The 18,535-nt window shown below is 35.6% G+C and overlaps 1 protein-coding gene across 7 annotated transcripts in view; it reads right to left on the reverse strand.

Moving 5' to 3' along the window:
- TAX1BP1 (Tax1 binding protein 1) overlaps positions 1-18,535 on the reverse strand; it is a 92,225-nt gene that overhangs the window by 11,903 nt on the left and 61,787 nt on the right. For 2 of the 7 annotated variants that reach the window (XM_030795567.1, XM_030795566.1), the window contains exons 13-16: positions 17,704-17,829; positions 14,621-14,692; positions 1,326-1,497; positions 817-965 (exon numbers count right to left, since the gene is read on the reverse strand). In XM_030795567.1, coding sequence (XP_030651427.1) covers positions 817-965; positions 1,326-1,497; positions 14,621-14,692; positions 17,704-17,829 — 519 coding nt within the window. The remainder of the gene's footprint in view (positions 1-816; positions 966-1,325; positions 1,498-14,620; positions 14,693-17,703; positions 17,830-18,535) is intronic. The other 5 variants (XM_030795571.1, XM_030795568.1, XM_030795572.1 and 2 more) reach the window with 5 other exon arrangements.

Raw genomic sequence — 18,535 nt, forward strand, 5'->3', positions numbered from 1 at the left:
CTAGATTAAATAAGAAACAGGTCATGATACCACTGTACTTGCAAAGAGCACGATAAAGCATTTCTTTTAAATTCATCTTAATGCACAGGAAATCCAAAAAGAGCTACTATGAAGAAAAGAATATATTATCCAAAAAGAGCTGCTGTAAGGAAACAAACCTATTCATTAAATGTTGAAAGAATCTCTTAAATAAAATTTACAAAAATAATGACATGCTATACAAACTAATTCAATTATCATCAGTATTGTGTTGCTGCCAGAGAATAAGAAATCCTACATAAATACTAAAGACATCTCAAATAGTATTTCTCCAAAAACGAAAACCACTATATGATACACACACTTTTCTTTTTTTCTGGCTGAAGATAATAAAGAGTCCATACTAAAATCTAAAGTGGGATATAAATGCTATAATGAAAAGACATACACTGAAGCATAATATTGCCATTAACACTTTGCTGCTTCAAGCCTAACATCTATAATCAAAAGAATATAGTAAGTTACTTAGCGATGTTTAAGATTAAACTATCTGATAACTACAATATTCTGAGATTATTCTCTAAACTTAATCTTTTACTTTAGTATATAAATCCTAAAGTATAAGTCTGAAGCATACTGGTTGATTTTTCAAATTTAAATACAAGCACATTTTCCCAAAAATCAAGTAGGCAATTGTGTGCAGGCACAAGCACACACTCTCCTTCCACACACACGCATGCACGCACAAAGATACACATATGCACACATACCCTTAACTCTCTACATAAGCTAAAAAATAAAAAAGGGACAGGCTCACACAGTGAAAATTCAATTTACTTTGCTATCCTCAGGGTCCTCTAAGCCATCAGGCCGACTAAGGTTTCGAGCAGGCTGGCTGCAGACAACATTGTCTTCCAGTCCCCAAGAGGGGACTCTCACAGGTGGCCTTTGTATTTCATCTGGGTAAAAAGCACCATCTGCTCCATCTGTAATAAAATTTTTGGAAAGGTAGAGTGAAACCAGTTACTAAAACTAACATCTGTATATACAGATATGATGAACAGGATATAAAAAACCGCTTTGGTACATGAAAAAAATAGATGTTTTTATTTTTAACCCAGGTGATTTTTTAAATTGTGAACTATATGCAATAAGTAAAGTACTCATCTCATGGTGCATCACTTCCAGATGAAGTCAGTTACAGTGTTAAATATTAAAACTGCTAATTATACAAATAATGTTTGTATCAGAGTTGATTATACCAGCAGTTTGCTAATCCATGAAAATATAAACCATAAAAAATTCTCCAGATGCAGCTAATCCCAAACCAAAAATACTGTAATAACCTCTTGTTTCCTGAGATGCATAAGGATTACCATATTGCAGAACTGGTTGTGCATTTGACAGTGTGAGAACATAACCATTTTGCTCTGAGCATGTTTTGAGACATTGAGGACTCTGGGAATTCTGACCTTCCATTTTCCTTTCTGCTTGATTTTCTAGACTCCTTTTAAGTTCCTAAAATTAACAAAAACAAAGATGAATAAGCAAAGCAATAAAATATTTCATAAGTACAGCAGTATTAAACATTTAGTCAAAATTTAACAATAAAATTATTTCCTATTATGAAGTTGGAATGCAATTGGAAATACAGTTAGAAAAGCTGGCTCTCAACTTCCCATAAATGTATCCTCCACATATAACAAAATCAGAAAGCAGGATAAAGCCAATGTATTTTTAAATTTATTTGTGCCAAGAAAGTACATCATTCTCACTGAGTTAATGTAGGGTAAACCGTGAAACTCTTACAACTTAGGTGTGAATAAAAAGTCTTTTTTTTTTGAGACAGAGTTTCACCCAGGCTGGGGTGCAATGACGCGATCTTGGCTCACTGCAACCTCCACCTCCCAGGTTCAAGCAATTCTCCTGCCTCAGCCTCCTGAGTAGCTGGGATTACAGGTGCGCGCCACCACACCTGGCTAATTTTTGTATTTTTAGTAGAGATGGGGTTTCACCATGTTGGTCAGGCTGGTCTTGAACTCCTGACCTCATGATCCACCCACTTCAGCCTCCCAAAGTGCTGGGATTACAGGCATGAGCCACCGCGCCCGGCCAAAAAGTCTCCTTAAAAAAAGAAAAACGTGAATTCAATCATTTAAGATTTTTTTATAAAAATGTGTCCTGTATAAACTCTTTCAAAACACAAAGAAACATTTCCTTTGTTTGTTTTACAAAGCCAGTATTATTCTGATACCAAAAACAAGGATTTCACAAAAAAACTAGAGACCTTATCCCTCATAAATATTGATACAAAAGCCTTAACTTATAGCAAGTCAAACCCAATATTAAAAAATAAAACATGATCAAATGGGCTTTATCACAAAAAAAGTCACTTTAACCTCCAAAAACCAAATGTAGTTCAACATCCAAAAATCAATAAATGTAATTTACCTTTTAATAAAGGGCAAAAAGAAACATGATCATTTCAATTGATGCAGAAGAAATATTTTACAAAATTCAAGTCATTCATGATTTTTTTTTTAAATCTCAGAAACGAATAAAAAGGAACTTTCTTAACCTCATAAAAGGCAGCTAAAAAAACCTACTGTGACCCTTAATGGTGAGAAACTAAATGATTCTACTGAAGATCATAATGAGATCAATAATAATAAGGCAATGATGTCTGCTCTCAACACTTCCATTCAAAATAGCCAAGGCAAAATTAAGGTAGATTGGAAAGGAAGAAATAAAACAATCTTTATTCACAACGGTATGAGGATAAATATAAAAAATCCCAAAAAATCTATAAAAATTAGGAAAATGGCCAGGCACAGAGGCTCACACCTGTAATCCCAGCACTTTGGAAGCCCGAGGCAAATGGATCACAAGGTCAGGAGATCAAGACCATCCTGGCTAACACGGTGAAATCCCGTCACTACTAAAAATACAAAAAAATTAGTCAACCATGGTGGCACATGCCTGTAGTCCCAGCTACTCAGGAGGCTGAGGCAGAAAGAATTGCTTGAACCTGGGAGGTGGAGGTTACAGTGAGCCAAGATCACGCCACTGCACTCCAGCCTCAGTGACAGAATGAGACTCCGTCTCAAAAAAAAAACTAGGAAAATGAGTGTAAATAATTTAGTCAGGTTGCAGTATACAAGATCAATATGTAAAATCAATTGTATTTCTATATACAGCAACAAATAATTGGAAAATGATATTTTTAATAATTCTACTTAGAGTCAAATCAATAGATAAAATGTTTAGGAATAAATATACAAAAGATGTGCAAAGCCTATACACTAAATAATGCATTAAGAGCATAAACAAATGGAGACATATAACATGTTCATGGACTAGCAAACTTAGTATTTTTATGCTATTAATTCCAACCCCCCCCCCAATTAACTATAGATACAATGCAATACCTACAAAATCCCAGTAGGCTTTTGTACAAATTGACAAAATAATTCTAAAATGTACACAGAAACACAAAGGTCCTGTAATAGCCCATACGTAAAAAGCAGAACAGGCTGGACATGATGGCTTATGCCTGTAACTCCAGGACTATTGAGAAATAGGAGATAGATTTAGAACAAGACAGGCATTCAAAAGATATCCTTGATCTCTTGCCAAGACTGAAAACCCCAGAGATGCTACTGTAGTAATTCAAGACTGGCATGTGACTACAGAAAAAAAAGAAAGGTTAAATCCAAGAAACATTTCAAACACGATTCAAAAGAAAGAAGGAAAAAAAAGGGCCGAGTGCGGTGGCTCACACCTGTAATCCCAGCACTTTGGGAGGCCGAGGCAGGTGGATCATGAGGAGTTATTTCTTTCAACCTGTTTTAAGTCCTTTCGCTTAAAGTTGCAGTTTCTAAGAACTCCTCTATGATGTTAAGTGAGGACTTACTTACCATTAAGTATTTGTCTTCTAACAAATTTAGTGACCATTTAAAAAAAAATACACATAAATTGAAAGAAAATTAATGTGTTTATTTCACTCCTAAATAAGTAGTTACTAATGGGATGTGTGTGACTACTGGCCACTGTACAACTCCTCAAGCCTTAGAATCAGATTGGACAAGCCACCTTCATTTCCTGTTTCTCACTGATTTTTACAATGTGGCACTTGGGAGGCCGAAGCAGGAGGATTGCCTGTTTGAGTCAAGCCTGGATAACATAGTGAGACCCCATCTCAATAAAAAATTTTAAAATGGCCAGGCACAGTGGCTCATACCTGTAATCCCAGCACTTGTGAGGCTGTGGGTGGATCACTTGAGCCCAGCCTGAGCAACATGGCAAAACCCTTTCTCTACATGAAATACAAAAATTAGCTGGGTGTGATGGCATGTGCCTATAGTCCCAGCTACTCAGAAACCTGAGGTGGGAGGATCACCTGAGTCTGGGAGGTCAAGGCTACAGTAAGCCACGATGGCACCACTGCACTCCAGCCTGGGTGACAGAGTAAGACCCTGTCTCAGAAAAAAAAAGAAAAAAAAAAAGAAAAGAAAACAAGAAAAAAATTAGCCAGGTACAGTGGCACATGCCTGTAGTCAGCTATTTCAGAGGCTGAGGCAGGAGGATCACTTCAGCCCAAGAGGTCGAGGTCAAGGCTGCAGTGAACTACAATCAAGCCACTCACTCCAGCCTGGAAGATGGCAAGGAGATGCCGTCTTTAAGAAAAAAAAAAAAAAAAAAGGCAGAACAAAGTTGGAGGACTTATGAAACCTGAGTTCAAGACGTACTATAAAGCTACAGTAAACAAGACAGTATAGTATTGGCATAAGAATATAGATGAGGAGCTCGCAAACTTTTTCTGCAAAGGGCCAAACAGTATATATTTTCACCTTTGTAGGCCACACAGTCTCTATTGCAACTACTGAAATCTGTCTCTGCAGTTGCAGTCATAGATGATACCTACATGAATGGGCATGGCCATGTGCTAATAAAGTTTTATTTATATAAAGCCAGATTTAGCATATAGGCCTTAGTTTGCTGACCCTTGATAAAAATCAGTAAAATAGAAGATAGATTCTAAAAGTAGACCCATACTTATAGAGTATTTTCAACATTTAAAATACCTCAAGATGTAGAGGAAATTCTATGGAAGAAAAGGATGGTCTTTTCAACATGATGTTTAAAAACTGGGTATTTATATACAAAATAAACTTTGACTACATATCATACCATATAAAAAATAAATAGATCATAAATCTAAAGTAAGAGCTAAAACTACAAACCTTTTGGAAGAAAAAAATAGGAGAATATCTTCATAACCTTGATTTAGGCAAAAATTTAAGACAGTACAAACAGCATGAAGCATTAAGACAAATACTGATAAACTGGACTACCTCAAAATTCAAGGCTTTTGCTCTTCAAAAGATAATGTTGTAAAAAAAGAAAAAACAAACCACAGACTGGAAGAAAACAACACCAAAATATCTGACAAAGGAATTATATCTGGGATATATAAAGAACTGTCGCAACCAAAGATGACAGACAGCTTAATAAAAAAAAAAAAGATTTGAACAGAAACTTCACAAAGAAATATGTACAAATGGCCTGCAAGCACATGAAAAGATGCTCAGCATCAATAGTTATCAGGGAAATTAAAACTAAAATCCACAATGAGATAACACTAATACACCCACTAGGATGACTAAAATTAAAGACTGACAAAAATACCAAGTGCTGGTGAGGATATGGAGCAGTTGGAATGCTCATACACTGCCAGTGGGAATACAAAATGGTACAGCCACTTTGTAAAACAATTTGGCCGTTTCATTAAAAACATACACTCACCATATAAGCCCGCAATTCCACTCCTAGGTATCTACCCAAGAAAAATGAAAACATATGTCCACAAAATGCTTGTGTAAGAATGTTCGTAGCAGCATTATTTGTAATAGCAAAATATCAGAAATAATGTAAATGTCCATCAGCTGGTAGATTAATGTCTATCAATTAATGAATGGGTAAATTCTGCTTTATTCCAATTACATGAAATGCTAGAAGCCATAAAACAACAGGGACAGAAAGCAGACCAGAGGTTTTCTAGGACATGGGGGGTAGCAGGAGGGGATGACTGCAAACAAGCAAGAGGGAACTTTGTGCAGTAACGGAAACGTTACACTGCTTGAGTGAAACGGTAGTTACAGAACTACATGCATTTGCCAAAAGTCATCAAACTCCATTTAAATGAACAGATTCTATTACATGTAAACTGCACCTTAACAGAGCTGTTAAAAAAAAAAATCAACCAGAGGCCTTATTAACAAAGGATATAAGAATGAAAAATTTAGTCTGGAAAGTTGAGCTGGTTTTGCTGCTTGTCATTTCTTGGGGGTAGAGATGAGACTCTGTCTAAGTTAACACATTTTTACCTATATAAATGATCCAAAAAATGGACTAAGTAAAATGAAAGTCATCATCAAGAGTAACACTGGCAAACATTAAGAAAAATGCAAGTCAACTTAGGTTTGATAAGAGATGCAGGAATTAAAAGTTCTTTCTAAGCAAGTCCATACATAACATACATGTCCACATATCAACTATGCCAGGTACTGTGTAAAACTGTGAGGTTAAGATGGCATTCCTGCCTTTCAATCACTCATTATTTAACGCAAAAATAAAGACTTGCAAAATTTTAAGCAAAAAAGGAAAATACTCTTTCAAGATACCTAGCACACCATCTATTATGTAACAGGTACTGTACTGGGAACTAGAGATACGAAGATTAACTTGAAATGGATTTTGCCTGCAAAGAATTCAGTCTAATAAAAGGTACAACTCTAGATAAATAATTAGCAATTAATTGTGATAAGTGGTCTCGTATAGAGATGAAGGTAAAATACAATGTATCAAAATGGAAACACTGTATACTAGGAAGAGACTATAAAGAAGAGCCATTTGAGATGGATCCTAAGGAATTTTCACCAAGCAGATGAAGAGCATTCTAGACATAAAGTAAATAAAAAGATACAGAAGATATGAGAAATAATAACATATTTCAGGCTTGGCAAAATATGACTAGAGCAAAGGATGCATATTAAGAGCAGCAGGAGCTGGGAATGGTGGCTCACGCCTATAATCCCAGCACTTTGGGAGGGAAGATCACCTGAGCCCCGGAGTTGGAGAGCAACATAGCAAGGCAAGACCCTGTGTCTCAGGCAGGAGATATAGCTGAAAAGACAAGTTGGAGGTCAGATGTGTCAAATCTGTCATACAATTTACAATGGGCCTTCAGGTTTTTTAACAATAACAACATGGTCCTTGGTAAGGTTAATCTAGCGAAACCATAATGGGCATACTCAAAACCAGAAGCAAATTAGTAGGAAGGCAGCACAGCATGGTAGATTGGAATCAGGCTGACCTAGATTTGATTATCAAATCAGCACTAATAACCCTAAGGAATTTACCTTTTCTAAGCCTTACAGGGCTATTGAGAAATAGGAGATACATTTAGAACAAGAAAGGCATTCAAAAGATATCCTTCATCTCTTGCCATGACTGAAAACCCCAGAGATGCTACTGTAGTAATTCAAGACTGGCATGTGACTACAGAAAAAAAAGAAAGGTTAAATCCAATAAATATTTCAAACACAATTCAAAAGAAAGAAAAAAAAGGGGGGGGGCTGGGTGTGGTGGCTCACGCCTGTAATCCCAGCACTTCAGGAGGCTGAGGCAGGCGGATCATGAGGTCAGGAGATCAAGACCATCCTGGCTAACACAGTGAAACCTTGTCTCTACTAAAAATACAAAAAATTAGCCAGGCGTGGTGGCACACACCTGTAGTCCCAGCTACCCAGGAGGCTGCAGAAGGAGAATCGCTTGAACCCGGGAGGCAGAGGTTGCAGTGAGCCAAGATCACGCCACTGCACTCCAGCCTGGGTGACAGAGCAAGATTCTCCGTCTCCAAAAAAAAAAGGCATAAAAGAAGTTAGAGATAATAAAATACTTATTCAAAAGTTTATGCAAATTAAAGAAATAGAGTTTAAATTCTTCTGTAAGCAAATAATATACTACTGAAATAGAGTCAAGGGTTTCATGAAAAGATTTATGCTGCATTGGTACAGTCAAGCAACTTTATAGAGAGTTCCAACCTAATAGGGAGTTTAATCTAATATGCCTACTTTACCATCAAAGATACAATAAATCACTTGCAAATAGGATTCAGGGTAAGAACAGGATTAGTGACAAGCAGCTTTGATTCCTCATGGGGGAAAGAGAATGCATGCACATGGACAAGATAGTTAAGGTTAGGTTCTTTTGCAAATCACAAGACTGAACTCTCCCCTCCAAAACATAATACCTGGACTTAGAGAAGGTTCTTAAACTTGCATTCACAAAGTCCCTCAAAGGGTCCATGTTTAGATTTCAGGAGGTCCATGAACTTACATGGGCAAAAAAATTGTATCTATTCACTAACTTCTAAAATTTAGGATTTTCTTCCATTAGGAATGTAGGCCAAAAAGCACAGTAATAGTTGTATTACCTGTAACTTGGCCACCTACAGAAATCAAACAGATTTGTTTCATATTACATTTGTTGCAGCCATCTCAAAATAGCCTTTATATTTATCACCACTTCAAAATTACGGTCATTATCAGACATGCTGCTAAATCTTACATTTGTTTCGAATTACATTTGTTGTAGCCATCTCAAAATAGCCTATTGATCACCACTTCAAAATTATAGTCATTATTAGACATGCTATTAAATCTTATTTAACATTTAAAAGAATAAGCACATACTCTACTATCATATATATCACAAATTTGTCTTAATATTTTGATAACTACAATAATGTGTTTCCTTTGTGATTCTACACATTTTGCTCTATTCATTTTAAATCATTTTCTGAAAATAGACTGTCAAAATATCAAAGGGTTCTAGAGACAAAAATGGTCAAGAATCCCTGGGGGACCTCTCCTACTTACAAAGGCATGGATAACATGAGTGTAGCTATCTTAACTGAGCAAAACAATATTAACTGCTGACTCATAATTTTCCTAAAATAGCCACCACAATTTAAGAAAGAGATTTTGTCAGAAGTAGTCATCTCGTACTGTTCCAGCTCCCAGGAACAAGTCTGTTTAGCTGGTTGCCTTTGCCAGGGTGCCTAAATACCTTTTCTCTTCGGTACCCAAAACGGCTCACGGTGACCCCGGTTTTACAAATTATTTGACAAGTTAAGGATGTTTCTGATACTCCAACTGGTAAATAGGAGAAATAATATATTCCTCTTCTCTGCCATCACGGGGATGTTCTGAGAGTAAAGGAGCACGGAGAGTACACCATGGGACAACTAAATATGTAAGTTTTACACCCTCCACCCCACCTGCCAAAAAATGAAACAAATGTTGAACTCTAGTTAGATGTACTTTTCACAGTGCTATGGGTTAGCAATTCTGAAATTATTTTCTGTATATTCGACACTTGAGTAAATATATCAAGGAAACTCAGACCAGGTTCCTAGTCTAATTAGAAAAGGAAGTTATATTATGGAAAGAGAGAAGACTAGAATTTACGCTGTAGTATTAGACTACAATTGGAGGTGTAAGTATTTACTCATGGGTTTGTGTGTGTTGCTATTTTTTAATATACAGAGAGGGAAAGAGAGGGGGAGAAACATATTTTCTAGCTCTGTCTGCTAGGGACTTTCAATCAATGAGGGTACACCTACAGCCCAGATCTTGGTTTCTAACCTACATTCACCAGTAAATGGAACAGGGCTCCTTGGAGAAAAGACTGATTCCAGGCTGGGGCAGGAAAATAACAAGATGAGCCTGGAACATCTTTCTGCACCAGAAGGTAATAAGTGCTCAAAGAATAATGAAAGACATATTAAGCCACAAGAACTAGTTTGCAGGGGCTCTTATTAGTTAAATCTGATACAATATGAGTATCAAAATGATTATAAAAATAGACTGTAATCCATTGACTAAAACAGGAATCCATGAGTCTACAATGATAAAAATCAATGAATAAATAAACAAATTGGGGAGAAAGAAAAGATAGCTCTTACAGAAAAATTCTAATCAATATAGAAGGAATTATGGAGTTAGAAGATCATTAATAGATACTAAAATACTAGGTGAAAGTTTGATAAAAAACAAGATATTTACATGGTCTCAAAGTATCTCCCTACAAATTACTTATTAATTACAAAGGGAAAATATTAATTTTACATCAGTAAAACCTGGTGGACAATACCTTAACCAAATAATGGAAGATCACCAGTATTGAGAAGGACATTTAAATTCTGCAGTATTCCTGGCAAAATTCATAACCTAAGTTTCATCATAATGAAATATTAAACCAAAATTATATTAAATAACTGGCCCATATTTTTCAAAAATGTCAAGGTTAAGAAAGGCTATAAAGTTGTTCCAGATAAAGGGAAACTAAACACATGACAACTAAATGCAATGTATGATCATGGATTGGATCCTAGATCAGGCAGGAAAAGACTATAAACAATAAACAAAGTACTAAGGATACAATTTCAATATGTATTGTAGGTTAGATGATAATACTGTGTTAGTGTTAAACTTCCTAAATCTGTTAACCTTAACATGGCTGAAAGAACATCCTTGTACTGAGGATACAATATGCAGCGACTCTTATGTCTTCACCTCCAGTTACTGTCAAATGGTGGGGAAAGAATATAAATGAGAGTTCACTATACTATTTTTTCAACTTGAGTTTGAAATTACATAAAAATTTAAAACTACAAAAAGTTCAAGAGCCCCATATTCAAAAACAATAACCAGTTACAACATACAATGAAAGAGAAAATCCCATTTTCAAGAGCAAAAACAAAAATACTTAGGAATAAACTTTAAAAAGAATTCTTTCACACCCATAGGAAGAAAATTATTTAAAATTCCTGAAAGACACAAAACAGATTTGAACAAAACATCCCACATTGCCTGTTCTTTATTAAAAGGTAGAAATACCACCAAGATGTTAGTTATCCCTAAGTTAACGTATATACTTAATGCAATATCAATCAAAACACCAACAATCATGTCTAGAGCTAGAAATGTTCGTACTAAAATTGCTATGGAAAACTAACCCTTCAAGAGAAAAGCTAGAAAAACACTGAAAACAAAGAGTTATGAGAAAGGACTAACCCAACCAAATATTAAAACAGACTACAAAGTTCTTACAATTAAAACACCATGGTATTACCATATGAGTAGACAGATCAATGGAACAGTACTCAAAGTACAGAAAGAGACCCAACTGCATATGGAAATCTATTATACAATAAATGAAGTATCTCAAATCACTGACACAAAACCAGCATTTTGATGAATGGATTGAGGTAACCAGATAGCAATTTAGAAGGAGATAAACTTAGATGCATTCCTTCTGTGATATCCAAGAATAAATTCTAAATGGATAAGAAATTTTAATGTAAAAAAAAAAAAAAACTGATGGTGGCTCACACCTGTAATCCCAGCACTTTGGGAGGCTGAGGCGGGTGGATCACCTGAGGTCAGGAGTTTGAGACAAGCCTGGCCAACATGGTGAAACCCCGTCTCTACCAAAAATACAAAAATTAGCCAGGCGTGGTGGCGGGAGCCTGTAATCCCACCTACTCAGAAGGCTGAAGCAGGAGAATTGCTTGAACCTGAGAGGCAGAGGTTGTAGTGAGTCAAGCTCGTGCCACTGCACTGTTGCCTGGGCAACACAGCAAGACACTACCTCAAAAAAAAAACAAAAAACTGAAACTCTATCAGTATTAGAACAAAACACAAGTGAACTCCTCTATAACCTGGGTATAGGGAATGCTTTCTGTGGAAAACTAAAAATCCAAATGCAACACATCAGTAGTTTTCAAAGTTAGGCATAAATCAGAAAAACTTGGAGGGTTTTTGTCAAACACATATTTTGGGGCATCACCTCCAGAGCTGCTGATTCAGCAGGACCAGAACAGGGCCCAAGAATATGCATTTTGTTGTTATTGTTGTTGTTGATACAGAGTCTCACTCTGTTGCCCGGGCTGGAGTGTAGTGGCACAATCTCGGCTCACTGCAGCCTCTGCCTCCCGGGTTCAAGCAATTCTCTCACCTCAGCCTCCCAAGTAGCTGGGCTCATGGCATTAGCCACCATGCCTGGCTAATTTTTGCATTTTTAATAGAGACGTGGTTTCACCATGTTGGCCAGGCTGGTCTCAAGTTCCTGACCTCAGGTGATCCACAAGCCTCAGCCTCCCAAAGTGCTAGAATTACAGGCATAAGCCACAGCACCCGGCAAAGAATATGCATTTCTAACTAAAGTTGCCAGATGGTGCTGACACTGCTGGTCAAGGCAGTACCACATTTCAGACTACACAAAAATAAAGAACATTTACACGGTAAAAGTAAGCACAGTGGGCATAGTCAAAAGCAAATAAACTGAGAGAAAATCCTTAGCACGTATGTATCACAAATAAAGGGCTAATATCTCTAACGGGGAAAAATATATATATAACAAGATAAGTAAAACAAACCAAAAATCAGAGAATAATGAGCCAAAGAACTTACAAAAAAGATAAGATGTTTAACCTCACTCATAATACAGATGCAAATTAAAACTCACTAAGAAACTATTCCTAATCTATCCCATATGCAAAAATTAGAAAGCCTGATCACAATTTATATGGGAAACAGGTCCACTTCTCATTCATTGCTGGTGGAAACGAAAAATAATATAAATTCTATGAAAGGGCATCTGGCAATCTCTAACAAAACTACACATGCATTTATCCTTCAAACCAGCAATCACACTTCTAGGAATTTACCTTGAAGGTACCACCCCAACACCAGAAAACTATATGTGCATAGAATCATTCATTGCAGTATTATTTGTAAAATATTAGCAACTACCTAAATGGCCAAATATAGGAAGTTGGTTGAATAAATTATGGTATGTATAATGGACTACTACACAGCTGTTTAAAAAAAAGATGGAGGATTTCTATGAACTTCATATATGGAATGATCTTCAGAATATAGCAGTGTTGAGAAAAAGCATACACAGGTTGAGCATTCCCTGATATAAAATCCAAAATCTGAAAGGTTCCAAACTGAAACTTTTTGAGCATTGACATGATGCCACAAGTAGACAATTCCACATCTGCCACATTATTTTTTCACTGTTATTAATGGTACATAATAGTTTTTGCTATTAAGTACTTACGTGTGAATTACGTGTGAATAAGTGTAAGAAAATGACTGCTATCAGTAGCCTGAGGACCTCACTTGTAACTGGCCTCTAAAGTGGGAGCAGTCCTGTGGGACTGAGCCTTAATCTGAGGGGTCTATGCTAACTCGTGGTAGTTAGTATCAGAATTGAACTGAATTGTAGAATACCAGTTTTGGCATCAGAAAATCATTGCTGGAACAATACCACACAGACATACATAAACAAGGACAAAGGAAGGTTATTCCTTATAGTAGAATGCCAAAGGACAAATGTGGAAAAAGTGATGAGTTGAAAAATCAGAATTTCACAACTATCACAGTAACCTCATACAACCTTGAGATCTAACTTGCACTTAGAATGGCTCTTTTATGATGCATGATTTTGTAGCATCGCTGGTCATTTGGAAAACTACTAGTTCACTGAGTTATGTGGATCTTCTAAATGCTGACAAATTTTGCTATACAATAAAAAAGATACAGTCTAAATATTATACCCATCTCATTAGAAAAGTTTGTAAACACTGGAAAGCATCAAGCTCACAGTGGAAGATAACAAGTTTTTCAAAATTCTAGTTTTTGCTTAAAAGCTCAAATATTATCAATGGCAAAATAATATTATCAATTGTTTTTCCTTGAAATAACGGGCTCATTTCATTTCACTTTGAGAAAATATCTGTCAAATACCCAAATCTGAATATACAAATTGTTTAAAGTAAAAACGGTTTCCATGAAAAAAGAGACTAGTTCAACTCACAACTCAACCAAACAAGCACTTTACCTTTATTAACCATCATACTTCATTGGGCAACAAAAGAACTTTAGGGGTTCTTTACATTTAATCACACAGAATACTAAAAAGACATGTACCCAAGGGTCAAGCGTCAATAAAATTAACACATTTTATTGTTTTAACATCTTCAGTGCAACTGGCTTTTTTTTCTCTACTGTGAGCACATGGTGGTGATGAATACAATAACTACTAATGCAGTTTGGTGCCACTGCCTTAATTCATAATAATACACAAGCAGTTTTCCACACTGCTTTCACACAGTGCGAATGTAACAGTAGGGAGAAAATCAAATAATGTTGTAGTATTATTATGAAAATTGTTTCTTTGCAGGCCCCTGAAAGGGGATTGGGAACCACCAAAAGGACCACAGACCACACTTTCAGAAATGCTGCACTACAGTATCTTTTACATTACAAATGTATTGCTCTATGTGAATGTGAAGTTTTGCTGTAAGTCATTAAACAACTTCAAAAATGTTTCCTATTACAAAAGAAAACCTGATAAACATTTCATGTAATTTTTAGAAATTTCACTGTTTTCCTAAATTTGAACATTGTATTGTCACATGAACTTCAAAGTGTGTCTCTTCATAAAGCTCTATTATTATTCAGTTTCATATGATATACATTTTTTTAACTATATTGCTCAATACCTTCTCCCTGGAGAGGTTTTCCAAATGTGAAGTCAGACCACTTATTTCTTTGTCTTTCTCTGCCAATTGAAGCTGAATAAAGAAAGAAATTTCATTATTTTTTTTCATTACCTACTCCCTCCTTGCAACTTTGAGATCTGGTTTATACCGTTTTATGAAAATAATTCCTATTACTAAATCCACGTATTTTCCTCAGCTAATTCTTTGACTTCTCTGAATTACTTGTCATTTATTGACCAACTTGCCTTATTCTTAAAACTATTCCTTTGGTTTATGTGAAATTGCATGAATATTTTCATCATCCCATGCCCTTTTATGTGTATTTTTTCTTCCCAATCCAAATATGAGTATTCTCCAAAGTTTCTTCTTTGGCCTCTTCTCTCAATATTCTCTCTGAAAACTCACTTTCCTCCATACCTTCAAATATCACCCCCCTGGGAATAAATCACAACTATTAACTCACGTACCACTTTCTCTTTCCCAAGTTCCAAATCTGCCTTTTAAATTGACGGTTAATGTCCCAAGCCTACTTTCGTACTTCTGTTAACAGAATTCAATCTCAGACTACACCGTGACTAAAGCTTAGAAACTATATTGGAATACTTTTTCCTTTTCCTCTTTCTCCACTCCCCAACACTTTCAGTCTCTAAATCATTCATACATTCAGCAACCACCCACTGGTCACCTATTACAGTTTAAGCATTAATGGATACAAATACAAATACAAATAAAATCATTCTTCAATGGTTCTTCCCTAAAGATGTCTTTCACAGCTTTCTCTTGTAGACACGTAACCCATTCAATGGCAAGTGATCAGGGAAGGTACCCAAAAGGAAGTGGTCTTCATCAATTCATTCTAAGAATATTCCTACCTGATTTCCTCACCTTCAAACCCTTCCCACCTCTAAATCCTCTTCAATGCTGCCAAATTATTTTCAAAAAGACTCGCTGTGATTGGGTCTCTTTTCTCCTAGAACATTCTTAACAGAACTAGCGCCGAAATTCCATTTTAGGCCTTCTAAAACCTGGCTTCAAGCTATCATTCAAGCCTAAGCTACTCCATTACAGCTACTCAAGTCCTAATGATCAAGACTGCTCACAGTTCGCAGACTACGCGCTCCACTTCTGAACTCCAGTGCTCTTCCATCTACTTAGAACGCTGCTGCTTCCTTTCCCTAGCTCTGCTTCTCTTCCCCTCTGGTCTGTTCCTTCAAAGGTCTAGTTACTCCATAATGTCTTCCCCCTAAATATTTGATTGGAAACAACTCTAAGGCAATTAAACTTATCATTCATGTGGAGCTTTATCACATTTTGCCTTGTCTGGTCAGTGTTAGTCTGTGTCAGAACAGTACAAAATAGGACAAAAGGAACTAAATAAAAAGCCAAACACATTTACCAGCTACGTAATTTTAGATATGTTGTTTGATCTCAATGCTTACTTTTAACATTAATGAAATAAAATTACCTGTTTAGCTTCCCATGGTTTATAGATGATTACCTAGGGTGGTATGAAAATTTTGTGCACACTACCATTACACTTCTAGCACTCTACTAGACTATAAACTCCTTAAGCATAGCACTGTGCCTTATGTGATCGCCCACATAATATCTAACATAGTACTTTATGTAAAATAGGGTTCAATAGACATTTACTAAACCATTTTCCTAGTCAATATGCAAAAAATTCTTTTCATATGAATTCATGATTCACACTTAATAAATAATTAAGGAAGGTGCCGGTTATTGAAAAGAATATCCACAAGGATCACAGAAATAATAAGCTAATGTATCTTAGTCTGTAATGTGCTACATCTCCAGCCCCTACAAGAGAAAGCTAAAGTAATTCTAACTTTAAAATTAGATCATAGGTACAATTAGCTACATTTAAACCATTTAGAATTCCTGGTCTTCAGTAAAAAAAAAAAAAAAAAAAATGTAAATTATATCTACATACATTTCTTAAAATATATTAAATTATACTTTATTCCTTAGAAGAAATACATATCTCTACTTATTAAGCTAGACAGCCTGTTTTTCTTTTTTTCTCTAACATTCTTTTTTTTTTTTTTTTCGAGACGGACTCTCACACTGTCACCTGGGCTGGAGTGCAATGGCATGATCTTGGCTCACTGCAACCTTCGCCTCCAGGGTTCAAGCGATTCTCCTGCCTCAGCCTCCCGAGTAGCTGGGATTACAGGTGCCCACCACCACACCTGGCTAATTTTTTGTATTTTTAGTAGAGACGGGGTTTCACTACGTTGGCCAGGCTGGTCTCAAACTCTTGACCTCGTGATCCACCCACCTTGGCCTCCCAAAGTGCTGGGATTACTGGTGTGAGGCATCGTGCCTGACCTTCTCTAACATTCTTACAGTATCATTTATCATTTGGGCTTGTCTGTTGCCTAAGATTATATTGGCAAAAATAATTTTCATTAGTTAAGATTACATCACTTGCTTTTACAGTATTTCATTTAGGATCACAGTCACATACTTTAGTGATAAATGTTAAAACTCTAGCCAAATTTTTAAAATTACTGATGACATATTATTGTACTCCAAAAAAAGTCAAGGCCCTAAAATAATTATTTTTATTTATTAATTTTTATTTTTTGGAGACTGGTGTGGGGTGGGTATCTCCCTATGTTGCCCAAGCTGATCTCAAACTCCTGGACTCAAGCAATCCTCCCGGATTGGCCTCCCAAAGTGCTGGGATTACAGGAGTGGGTCACCACGCCCAGCCATCCTAAAATAATTTTACATATGCATTCATGTGTTTCAAAATGAACAGGAGAATAATGATCACTTTTCATCTTTAAAAATAAACACAATTAAAAGATGTAATTTTAATAGCCATCTGAATCCACAGAATTAAAGCCACGATAGCAACGCAAATGGTATCCATTTTCTCAATTCAAAGTTAATGAAAAGTATTTATGTAACTAAATATATAGTACATTTTTATTTGTAGAAAAAAACTATCAATTATCCATATTTAAAATGTACATTAGATTGAATAAAATTATACTTAACAAATTTTCAGAAGTTTATGCCTTAAGTTTACATACAAGGAGTACCAAACTTACTTTATAATTGTCCTGTACTTCAGCTAGTTCAAGTTTTACATTTTCAGCAATTTTCACTTGTTCTTTCCATTTCAGCTCCATTTTTGCAAGTTCATCAGCATATTTATTGCATTTTGCTTTCTCATCCTAAATGAAATTAGTATAATTACCAAAAGATTTTAAATGCATATAGAGTGAAAATCTATACTAACGTACTTAGATATGGGCTGCACGTTTATTATAACACTGTTGTAACAGCATAAAAACTGGAATAATCAAATGTCTATTAATAGACAATTGGATAAATCATTTTCTATCCACACAATGAAACAGTATATATATTTTTAAATAAGGCAGATGTACAAATTGACAAGAAAAAATGTTGATACATTAATTGAAAATAGCAAGTTTGCTAAAATAGAATATATAATATAATCCATTTTTGTTTATAAGTTGTTTTACACAGTTATAATACAATATCTATATGTTTGTGTTGTATACAAAAATATAAACTAAAACATTAATAGTTCTTATCTCAGGGGATCAGAATGATAGAGGTAATTTTTGCCATCTCTACTCTTCATTTCTGGAACACTACAACATTTCACAATAAGTATATATTACTTTTGCAAAGGGAGGAAATAAAGTCATATTTATAATGCTGTTGTTTCCATGCAATGATAACTCTAGGATTTGCTGACCAAGATAATTTTTAGGTTGACTTCTTATACATTGCTCTTCTCTACAACCCAGATTATCTTAAAGGAGGAGTTACAAATCGTGACAAAAACGTAATTAGGCCAGTTCCATTTGGAACATTTTGTTCAATGTGAACACTTAAAATATATACTTT

The sequence above is a fragment of the Nomascus leucogenys genome, chromosome 17, assembly GCF_006542625.1.
Source record: "Nomascus leucogenys isolate Asia chromosome 17, Asia_NLE_v1, whole genome shotgun sequence".
Taxonomy (NCBI): Eukaryota; Metazoa; Chordata; class Mammalia; order Primates; family Hylobatidae; genus Nomascus; species Nomascus leucogenys.